General features: G+C 40.6%; 1 protein-coding gene across 1 annotated transcript; it reads left to right on the top strand.

The window, feature by feature from the left end:
• The first annotated feature begins 2,158 nt into the window (after positions 1-2,158).
• On the top strand, positions 2,159-4,106 carry LOC120451416. Its single transcript, XM_039635091.2, has 2 exons — positions 2,159-3,691; positions 3,747-4,106. Exons 1-2 carry the CDS (start codon positions 2,375-2,377, stop codon positions 3,756-3,758), a joined length of 1,329 nt encoding a protein of 442 aa, XP_039491025.1. The 5' UTR covers positions 2,159-2,374; the 3' UTR covers positions 3,759-4,106.
• Positions 4,107-12,313: the final 8,207 nt, after the last annotated feature.

The following is a 12,313-nucleotide window of genomic DNA, read 5'->3' as shown; positions in this document are numbered from 1 at the left end:
TCTTAAACAGAGAAATTTGATAGCATTCACTTGCAGAGTTTCACGGCTATCAGATACTCGTTACTCAGCTAGTGGAAGTGCGAACGATATATATAGAAATTAGGGAAAAACATAAAAATATATTAATAATGATCAAAAACATTTTCAAAAGTGAAGGCGTTGCAGTTTTGGGAGGTTGTGGATGTTAGAGTGAGCGTGGACAAAACTTAGCACTATACTAACTTATACTATGAGTATACTATGAGGTCGGATGTTATGTTAGATTGTTCGGGCATGTCACTTTGAATGACCTTGGCTCGCTATTTGTTCGTTTAGAGCAGAATCGCACCAAATAAAACAGTCTTAATGGATCCGCCTAAGTCCGTCCATTCCATTCCCAGTCGTTGAACTCGACCGTCCTTCCTTCGCCTTATTATAAGCGATTTCCTCTAGCCTCGACTGCCTTACAGGAACGTGCATGTTATGCCAACAAGCTGTCATAATTCAACTACTCCGCCAGGAAGCCTTCGACATTCTGCACTCATAATTTGTTGCAGGGCATATAAACAAAAGGCTCCTGGCGGGCTTCTGAACTTCTGTAGGGTGGGCTCCTTCATTCAGGATCGGAGCCTGCACTGGACTAAGGAGTCAGTCTGGGCTGCTGGACGTTTTTTCGGAATGCCTGCGTGCAACTTTCATAAATACTTTGCCACATGCAAGGGGTTGCTTAAGGTTCTCATACGTAATCAAATATGTAAAAACCCCAACTTCCAGCAGACCGTGTGGATGCATACATACTGATAAACGTTGGTACCGTGGCGTTTTGAATTTCCGCTTCCGGTTATTTTAATATTAAAAGCGAAGGCATTTGTGCTGCGCTCAGCAGGACACGAAAAGCCTGAAACCATAGCAGCAGCTGACGGAGTTGGTCGAAAATGTGGGTGTGGCCGGAATAAAACAAATGCTTATGCTAGCAAAGCGACAGAGTATTATGAAAAAGTATTAAGACTCAGGCGGTTTTCTTTCGCTTTCGCACGTGCATATAAATTAATAGCCCGCTGGCCGTTTGTGTTTCATTTTCGCATTCGCATTCGCATAAAATATTTTACCACGTAATCAACTTCATCTTCATTTTTGCTCAGCTCTCATGTCCAATTCAGCAGATTCCACCTGATCGCTCCAGTACTAAGTGCTCCTGTATTTTGCCTGGCTCCACTTTGGGTTTGCATTAATTGACAGAGTGAGCTTTCCTTTTATGTTTCACGGAAAAATCCACTTTGCCGTGATTTCCGGAACGAAGTTTAACAAAGTAAAGTTAAACAGCGTGGTTAGGTCAGTCAGCGCTGAGCAAAGGAACAAAGTACTTTAAATATTATCCCGATCTCCCAACGTCGCAGCACTGCACTTCCAGGACAACGATTTATGGTCGATGGCGTCGCTTCCCCACCCCAATTTAAGCTAGCAGAGCCCCACTCAGTACATTTGCACTGCTCAGTCGAATGTGCCGAGTTGCAGAGGTGTTAAATTTGCTATTTGCATAATTGATAAAGCCGATGTACAGGGTCGGGAGTTGTCCGAGACGTCTAGGTTGGGCCCAAGTGCTTAGCATGATGCTTTCTGGCTTCTGACCTATGTCGGATGTCCGCATGTCATTCCCAATGCTCTGGCTCGAGCTGCGTTAGTCCCTCGCTTCCGATCTCTTGCCGCATACTTTACGTTTGAGCCATTATAGGCCACTACTTCCGCTCGACCTGAGGACATCAGCGAGTTCTCTTCAACTTTTTCGTCTTGAGCCTCAGACTTGGCATGCGAAGAGTTCATAAATTCCCACGTAGCAACTGCCGCAATTCAAAGAGTGCACTGATTCCTGGACACTGAGGGGTTAGCTTTAACTTTTGATTTAGTGTTGACTTAGTTTGCAGTGGCAAAGATGGGTTCCTTCTGTTTGCGCAACCGTGAAGAGAAACACCGATAGAAGGTGGTGGTAAAAAGTTGTCATTATTATTAAAAACTTATAGTAATAAATTTTAGTATAAAACATATCGAAGTAAGGACCGTCTACAACGAGGGGAAGAGCTTGTGTCATCTATTTAACAGTACATTGCACACCTTCTGGCCTCCAAAAGAAGTCAATTTAGTAACTTTGGGTAACAATCAATGTATGTTTCCGATCTGTAGTAGGCTGACCCTCTGGGCACACTCATATATCGATACTTACACTACACGATAACCTATGTTAAACCTATGTTAAGATAATGTTAAGCTGATGTAATGAACATGAAGAGTCAATCGGTTGCTGCGAGTCGAATAAAGAAGAAGGATAGAAAGAAATAAAACTGTCGCGTGTGTAATCTTTACCGCCTTCCACAAATTCAGAAGTGGTCGAACCTACGAAATGAATCAGGCCGATCTCAACAAACTTTCCGTCACCCAATTAAAAAGGTGGCTTTCGGCGTTGGGTTTACCAACCCAAGGTATTAAATCGGAGTTAATGGCTCGCCTAGGGCAAGTACCGCTTGTACAGCGAGGAAATATGCCAGAAGAAGATCAGCCCGGCACCTCCGGCACCGGACCGCAAAGCATCATCGATCCTGAAAATGAAACAAATTCGTCACAGGAAGGCGTTTCCGAGAATGTTCCAGAACAAAATGAACTTCTCGGAATTATCACACAGCTACGAACAGCGCTTATTACGCAGGAAAATGCGTTGCATCAAGCAGAGACGCGTAGCGCATTGCAACAACAACAGCTAGAGCTTCTTAGCGCCGCCATACATACACAACAGCAGAACGAGACACGCGCCGGCACACATACAAAACAGCAAGAGACGCGCGCCGCCACACACATACAACAGCAAGAGGAGACGCGTGCCGTCACACACACACAGTTACAACAAAAGCAGACAGTTTCCAACATGTACGATTTGCGCCCTACCAGCCTAATTGGAAATGGATTGGGTGGCAACCCTGATGGCAACCAGGGAGAGAGGCCATTTACCAGGGCTGGATCAACAGTTTCACTTTCTCATGCCAAAGAAGCTGCCATCGATTTCGAAGGGAACATTTGCGCACGCAACTGGGTGGAGCACCTCAAAAATATAGGACTGATCTACAATCTAACAGATGACTGCCTACGAATGCTGTTTGTTACCAAACTTAAAGGTAACGCACAGCGTTGGCTACACGCCAACCAAACTCGGATGCTAGAAACTTTCGAAAGGCTGTGTGAGCAGCTGATCGTAGCATTTGGAGAAGCAGCGTCGAAATCAGAGCTGCGCCGAAGATTTGAACAGCGAAAATGGCAAAGGAACGAGCGTTTCACCATGTACTTCGAGGAAAAGAAAATGATGTCCCAAACCGTCAACATGGACATGGAAGAACTGCTCGAGCATCTCATTGAGGGGATCCCATCGGCGAGCTTACGCGATCAAGCTCGCATCCAAAGATTCGCCAATCCGGAGCAAATGCTGCTAGCATTTACCAATGTACGCCTCCCGCAACAAGCTGGGAGCTACGTACCAAAGAAGTCAACATCGGAGGCGGTGGTCAACAACCTGCGTTGCAGGAACTGCAACTCCAAGGGCCATTTCGCCAAAGACTGCCGCAAACCAGCAAGGGCACCTGGATCTTGCTTCGCTTGTGGAGAAATGGGCCATTTTGTGGGAGAATGTCGTCTAAGAAAAAGCAACATCAACAGCAACACTAACAACTATGTAAGAAGGTTAAAAATTTTCTTTGTTTATTTCACTAATTTACCCATTATTGCAGAGTGTCTCATAGATTCAGGGAGCGCGATATCATTCATTAAAGAATCCAAAATTCCAGTTGAAGTAGCTTTGAAAGCAGTTAACCAAGTGTATCATGGAATAAACAAGAGCCAGCTTAAAATATTTGGAAAAACTTTATGTTTCGTATTAAAAGAAAAAATAAAAATTCAATTCGAAATGGTTGTCGTCGCTAATGAATCAATGAGATACGATGTAGTCCTGGGAAGGGATTTTATGAATCAATATGGTTTGAACATCAATCTAGACACCCTTGGCGTTAATGAAGGTATCAATAATATGATTAAAATATTTGGGGAAAATGATCAACAACTGGCAACTGCCGTAGTAGCCAATTGCGATGTCAGCGAAACTGTTAGGGAAAATGAAACTCTTGAGGAAAAACTGTTAGGAAATAAAACTGTTACGGAAAATGAGATTGTTAAGGAAAAACTGTTAGGAAATAAAACTGTTACGGAAAATGAGATCGTTAAGGAAAAACTGTTAGGAAACGCAACGGAAAATGAAACTGTTAGAGAAAAACTGTTAGAAGTTGAAACTTTTGTGGAAAAATCTTTAGAAACAGAAATGGCTACGGAAATATTTTTAGAAAATGAAACTGTTACGCAAAATTTTTTAGAAAATGAAACTTTTAGGAAAAAATTTTTGAAAAATGCAACTGAAGAGGAAAAATCATTAGAAATGGAAATTTTAAAGAAAAATCGTTAGAAAATGAAAATTTTAAGGAAAAATCGTTAGGAAATGCATCTTTTAAGGAAAAATTTTTAAAAAATGAAACGTTTACGGAAAAATGTGTAGAAAATGAAACTCCTAAGAGAAAATTGTTAGAGAATGAAACTTTTAGGAAAAAAATGTCAGAGGATACAACTGGTGAGATACAACGAAGTGAAAGAATAGAAATTTTAGGAGACAACTTTGAAACTGAAATGCTGAACATCAATGTTGTTGATGATCAATTTTTAGACTATAACTGCGGGTGTGATGTAAGTTATGAAACGAAATGCAAATTTGTTAAAATGTTCGAAGAATCTTACGTCAATGCGAAGAGACCAGATAGGCCATTTACCAGATGCGAAATGAAAATTAGTTTAGAAAAATCCAAACCATTCAGTTGCTCGCCTAGGCGACTTTCATTTAGTGAAAAGGAGCAGCTACAAAAATTATTAGACGAATATTTAGACAAAGGCATAATAAGAAACAGTGATTCAGAATATGCTTCCCCCATTGTGCTAGTGAAGAAAAAGACGGGAGACTTGCGTTTATGTATAGACTATAGAAAATTGAACAAAATTTTAATAAAAGACAATTATCCGTTACCTTTGATAGATGATCTTCTAGACAAGTTAGTGAATAAAAGTGTGTTTTCAAAGCTCGATTTAAAGAATGGATATTTTCACGTATTCGTTGACAATAATTCAATTAAATACACATCGTTCGTGACTCCGTTAGGACAATTTGAATTTTTAAGGATGCCTATGGGCATCAAGAACGCATCAGCAGTATTCCAACGCTTTGTAAACAAAATTTTTGCTGATTTGATACGCGAAAACAAAGTTATCGTATACATGGATGACATAATGATAGCCAGTGCAAACATGGAAGAACATTTAAGAACATTAAAGGATGTGTTCATAAGACTAGTCAATAACAAATTAGAACTTCGTATGGACAAATGCGAGTTTATGCAATCTAGTATAAAGTACCTAGGATTTCTTATCACTAAAGAAGGGATCAGAGCAGATGACAAGGGTATCGAGGCAATTACAAACTTTCCAATTCCTGGAAAAGTACACAACGTTCAAAGTTTTCTAGGATTATGTTCTTATTTTAGAAGGTTTATAAAAGATTTCTCTACGTTAGCAAAACCACTTTACGACATTTTAAGAAAAGACAAGGAATTTGTTTTTGAACAAAGAGAGCTAGACTGTTTCTTGAACCTTAAGAAAAAACTGATAGAAGCACCCGTTTTAGCTATTGAATTGCATTGCGATGCCAGTGCTATGGGTTTTGGAGCGGTTTTAATGCAAAGGAAAGAAGACGGAAAACTCCATCCCGTATTCTATTTTTCAAAGCGAAGTTCAGAGACTGAAGCGAAGTATCACAGCTTTGAGCTGGAAACTTTGGCTATTATATACTCGTTGCGTAGATTTCGAATCTATTTACAAGGGAGACATTTCAAAATACTAACTGATTGCAATTCCTTAACGCTTACATTAAACAGAGTCGAGCTAAATCCTAGAATCGCCCGATGGGCACTCGAACTTCAAAATTATGATTACGAACTGATTCATAGATCCGGGACAAAAATGCAACACGTAGATGCTCTGAGCAGATGCAACATTTTAATTGTAGAAACCACTAGTTTTGAAGACAATTTATTAATCTGCCAATCAAAAGATTTAAAAATACAGAAAATAAAGGAAGATTTAGAAAAAAATCAGCATAAACTGTTTGAAATGAGAAATGGAGTAGTGTACAGAAAAACAAATGACGATCGTTTATTATTCTTTGTCCCAGAGGAAATGGAAAATCACGTTTTGCATAAATATCATAATGAACTTGGTCACATTGGTAGAGATAAAATGATAGATGCGATTTCGAGGACTTATTGGTTCACAAACATCAAGGAAAAATGTAAAGATCACATTGAGAATTGCCTAAAGTGTGTAGCATTTTCTCCAAACACTGGGAAGTCAGAAGGTTTCCTACACAGCATTCCTAAAGGAGATAAACCATTTGAATTATTGCACATAGACCATTACGGACCAGTAGCGGCAGGAAGAGCGAATAAGCACATATTTTTAGTAGTAGACGGTTTCACGAAGTTCGTTAGATTATATACAACAAAGACAACTAGTACCAAAGAAGTTCTAAAAGCTTTATCCGATTATTTTAGGGCATATAGCAAACCAAGATGTATAGTCTCAGATAGAGGTAGTTGTTTCACATCAAACGAATTCGCACAATTTTTAACAGAATCAAACATTAAACATCTAAAAATTGCAACAGGTTCTCCGCAAGCAAACGGACAAGTGGAACGCATAAACAGGACAATTGGGCCAATGATAGCAAAGTTAACTGAGCCTGAAAATGGTATTCATTGGGATAATGTAATCGAACAAGTAGAATATGCGATCAATAACACTGTACACAGAAGTATTAAACAGGTTCCTAGTAAAATGCTCTTTGGTGTAGAGCAGAAAGGTCAAATTATTGATGAATTTAGGGAGAGATTAGAAGAAATTAACGACACAGTTCAGGTGGAAAACTTAGAGGAAATCAGAAAAAGGGCTAGGGATAATCAAAATCGAACACAGGCATATAACGAAACATATTATGATAAAACAAAGAAAAAGCCAAAGGATTATAGGAAAGGCGACTACGTAATGGTGAAAAATTTTGACAGTACTGCGGGAGTTGCTAGGAAGTTGATCCCAAAGAACAAAGGCCCTTACGTAATTGATAAAATACTTCGTAACGACAGGTTCTTGCTAAAAGATGTTGAAGGTTTTCAAGTTTCTCGAAATCCTTACAAGGGTGTATGGAGTGCTCAAAACATAAGACCTTGGATAGGAAAACGAACAAATTCTTAAAGGAAATATACACTAAAATACCGTAATTCGTTAAATTTGCCATAAAAAATAAACAAATTGTTACAACATAAATGTTTAGTTCTAAGAAACCAGGATCAGGGGATCCTTATCGTCAGGATGGCCGAATTGTAGTAGGCTGACCCTCTGGGCACACTCATATATCGATACTTACACTACACGATAACCTATGTTAAACCTATGTTAAGATAATGTTAAGCTGATGTAATGAACATGAAGAGTCAATCGGTTGCTGCGAGTCGAATAAAGAAGAAGGATAGAAAGAAATAAAACTGTCGCGTGTGTAATCTTTACCGCCTTCCACAGATCGCTGCCCACTGACCACAGAAATTAAATTAAAAACAAGAGAGAACGCTATAGTCGAGTTCCCCGACTATCTGATACCCGTTACTCAGCTAGTAGAAGTGCAGGTTTGTGGGCGTTAGAGTGGGCGTGGCAAAAAGTTTTTTGGCAAATCGATAGAAATTTAGACGACTAATACAAAAATGAAAAAATATCTAAACATTTTTCAAAAGTGTGGGCGTGGCAGCTTTGGGCGGTTTGTGGGCGTTAGAGTGGGCGTGGCAAAACGGTTTTTGGCAAATTGATAGAAATTTACAAGACCAATACAAAAATGAAAAAATATCAAAACATTTTTCAAAAGTGTGGGCGTGGCAGTATTGGGCGGTTTGTGGGCGTTAGAGTGGGCGTGGCAACATGAATCGACAAACTTGCGCTGCGTCTATGTCTCTGGAGTCTGTATGCCCAATCTAAACTTTCTAGCTTTTGTAGTTCCTGAGATCTCAGCGTTCATACGGACGGACAGACAGACAGACGGACAGACAGACGGACGGACAGACGGACATGGCCAGATCGACTCGACTATTGATCCTGATCAAGAATATATATACTTTATATGGTCGGAAACGCTTCCTTCTGCCTGTTACATACTTTTCAACGAATCTAGTATACCCTTTTACTCTACGAGTAACGGGTATAACAAGAGAGAACGCTATAGTCGAGTTCCCCGACTATCTGATACCCGTTACTCAGCTAGCGGAAGTGCGAAGAAGGTCTTCAACACTGACAGTTTTTGGCGGTTTGTGGGCGTAAGAGTGGGCGTGGCAAAAAGTTTTTTGGCAAATCGATAGAAATTTACAAGACTAATACAAAAATGAAAAAATATCAAAACATTTTTCAAAAGTGTGGGCGTGGCAGTTTTGGGCGGTTTGTGGGCGTTAAAGTGGGCGTGGCAACACGAATCGACAAACTTGCGTTGCGTCTGTCTCTGGAGTCTGTATGCTTATTCTCAACTTTCTAGCTTTAGTAGTTCCTGAGATCTCGACGTTCATACGGACGGACAGACGGACAGACAGACGGACGGACAGACGGACATGGTCAGATCGACTCGGCTATTGATCCTGATCAAGAATATATGTACTTTATATGGTCGGAAACGCTTCCTTATGCCTGTTACATACTTTTCAAAGAATCTAATGAGCGGCTATTTTAACGTCTCTCAAGCTAAACGAACTGAAGAGATGAAGATGTGCAAGCAGCAAATGGATTGATTAGGTGGCAGCATCTAACATTGGGAGCTTTTACTAAATACTACCTTATATTGATTTAAATAGAATAGGATATGTAGTTGTCGACGCACATAAGTACCATATATAAAGTTGTCAAGATATCAGCTGCCACTTGCAACTTAAGCTTTCTGGTGAGCTTATCTTAATTTAGAGACGAGGAACGTGAGAAACAAGAAAAGTTGCTGTAGTTGACCAATTAACTTGGTCACCACTTCGGACAGTAAAGAGAATTGAAAGCCAAAGAAAGGCCGACAAAAAAATTCCCATTTAAATTTCCAGTAGAAAGAAAAAGCATGGCTTGTGAAATAGGTAAAAAAAAAACGATCCCCCAAGACTCGACTGTACAGTTCATCGTGACTTGTTTGAGTGTTATTTAAGGTGGAAGGCATGACTAACTTATATTGTCTCGGTATTTATATAAAAAACTAGATGAGACATGAAATGAAACATTACATTCGTTTTTTTAAATTGGCACCCATTTTCGCACAAATATTCCTGGAAAATGCTTTATATCCGGGGAGATGCACATTCGTCAGAGCGTCTCGGCAGAAAATAAACTTCACACAACGCGCAACGTCCCCAAGCTCCCGAAAAAAGAGAAATTACGCTGACGGACTAAATGTATGCAATAAAATTTTTCACACACGCCCTCGGCATTGCGGGCACCGTGGCGACGTCTATGGCTAGTGTAATAAATGGCAGTCAGCGGGTGGTAAACGGCGCTTGTGGGCCTACTGGCTCGGGGCACGTTTATTAATCCGGAGTCGAGTTTGGGGTTCTTAATACGTTTGAATCGGCGCGGAAGATGTCCGCTTTGGGGAGGATACATTGACCAGACTCTTGGACATCGAGGAGAAGAAAATACTTTGCAGCACTTACTTCGTGCTAGACACATCGAACGCTTATCCGGACTCTTGTTCCCGGTAGGTGCAATGCTTATTCTTAGTCAAAGCTGGCACAGAAAAATTTAATTTGCCACTGATTGATTACGAGCGATTTAGTAAAATATTCCCAGGCCCGGCGACGGGAAAATCGCAATTCTAATGAACGAAGTCGCTAGGCGATGAAATGGCTGGAAACTCTTTTGCTTTCCTGCGTTTCGGTTGACTTTTGATGTTCATTGGGGAACGACGTTTTTTGGACTGGGAGGGTCGAGAAAAATGTATTTTCTTTATCTACACATTGAGCATGCGTAAAATATCACACAAGCGGACAAACTTTAAGACGCAAATAAAGCGGACATTTTTACACCCACACATTAAAGCTTTAAGTAAATAAAATGCTTGGAATTCATTTGAGCTTTTCGATGCGCCCTTCGTTCGGCAGCCTCAGTGTTAATTTATTGTTTCGCGAGTAAAATCATCTATATGCATTTATATCTTATACTTTGCCAAGTCCTTGGCCCTGCAAAAATTTATTTCATTCCCCGCACCCCGTCCTTCTGGCTTCGTTTTTCATTAGGTCCTACATTTTATTTTTTACAGCCGAGCTAAAAAATTAGCTTGCATATCTTTATGCACCCAAATAAAAGCCAAAGATGGGAACAGAAAAAGTTTTGGATTTGCCATTCTTGGCAGAACTCCTATTTCCGATGATTTTTAGCCATTATTAAAAAATGCCTGGCCGAGGCCATGTTGGAATAATTGAGCTGTTGCCAAGGCCCCAGCAGCATAGACATCCTGGCTAATGCCACATTATTTGTGCCTGACTTGACATTCAAGCTTGCCCGAATGGAAAGCAATATCTCAGTAAATGTATATAAAACCAATAGTCAAATCCATGTATTTTGTCTCTGTTATTTCTAATTTTATAGCTTCATTGGCCTGCGAATTAATCGAATATTCATATAACACAGCATACCAACGGTATGTAGCTGGCTTGAAATGCGTTCCATCCCAAGAGCTTCACTTGCCTTATCATCAGATATTATTTATGTCGCCTGTATTGCTTCTCTGATACTCTTTTTCCTTTGAGCAGCAACCTTAATTGGAAATGAAAATGGAAAATTAATGTTGTCCTTCCTGCCTCTTCAGTAAATAATTAATAGTGAAAACGGCTTGCCAATGTGCAGTTAAATTTACCTTCGGCCGCCAACAGCACGACATAGAACGTCAACTGCTGCGCTCTGTAAGGTGAAAGATGGAAAGATGGAAACGAATTGTATCCCCTATGTAGTTCGTGGATTCAGTATTCAAACATCCTGAGCAGACCATGATATACCGAAGTTCTGAGCAGTTTCCTGGGACTGCATTAGGACTAAGACCATTGAGCGAGCATTGATATTTCGAGATCCGAAAAGTTGAATTGGATGGATAACATAAAAAACAGATACTGGTTCCCATAATTTTCAAACCGTAAAATATGCACACAAAAATGCGCCACCAAAGAACAAAAGGAAGTCCTTAAGCTCTGCGGAAAAAAAAGGCCTGCTTTGTGCCACTCACCGTAGGATGTGTAGTCAGCTTACACACCATGCATGCAGTCAGCCGATGGCACCGGAAACAAATAAAAACGAACTTGACGGAGCTGAAGCACCGGGCACACAAATGGCTCGATAGTAGCTTGAATGCAAGTGAAGTGGGAAGGTGGAAATACAAATCGATTGCTTACAATCTTGTAAGCTGCGGTACATGCACAAACCAGACCTAATTGGCCAGCAGACGGACGCATTACTCATACGCACCGATGCCAAATAAACTTTTCGTCTACTTGGTGCCCCGACAAGAGCACCGGCCCCCTTCATATTTGCCTGGGGTCTGGATAACTAAATAAAAAGAAGCATGAATGGATGACCAGTAGCACAGTTCTTGGGAGGAAGGAGAGGTCGTAGTTAGCATCAATCTGGGCAAACAAAGACCACCAGCACACATCTTCCATTCAAAGCCATACCCCATGTGCAAATTCCTGGAGGGTGGAGGGGCAGCCAATCAAGTACCTGTTTACACAAGCAAAGCTACATTTTAAAGCCACAACACGGCGGCGGTGGCTTTGAGGGAGGCATTTGCCAGGCATTCTCCCGGGTCAAATGAAAGGAAGAGCGAATACAAAAATTAAGCATGGTGCAGAACTACCTTTTAAAACCGTGCATATCACAGGTTGCTGGTATCAGTTGGCATTTATTTGCCACAGAACGAGGCAAAATGCAATAAACATGAATTCAAGCCCAGTTGCCATTAAACGAACCATGCATTTCCCTTTAGCCACAATCACTAGTTGGGCAGCTGCAAAGAATAGAGCAGGGTTCCTGAGTGCCAAGCTTTGTTGTCCATTTGCGTCAACAGTTCCATTCAACCTGCACACAGAGAGACAGAGGGACTGAGCGAAGAGTTTGCTATTTGCCAAGCAGTTTCAGATAGATACATAGATAAAAT

Source organism: Drosophila santomea, chromosome 2L, assembly GCF_016746245.2.
Source record: "Drosophila santomea strain STO CAGO 1482 chromosome 2L, Prin_Dsan_1.1, whole genome shotgun sequence".
Lineage (NCBI taxonomy): Eukaryota > Metazoa > Arthropoda > Insecta > Diptera > Drosophilidae > Drosophila > Drosophila santomea.
The sequence above is the reverse complement of the archived record's forward strand: the minus strand, read 5'-3'. Positions and strand labels throughout refer to the sequence as shown.

Excerpts from the sequence above, each read along its gene's own strand:
- LOC120451416 (XM_039635091.2), top strand. The coding sequence starts at position 2,375 with ATGAATCAGGCCGATCTCAACAAACTTTCCGTCACCCAATTAAAAAGG.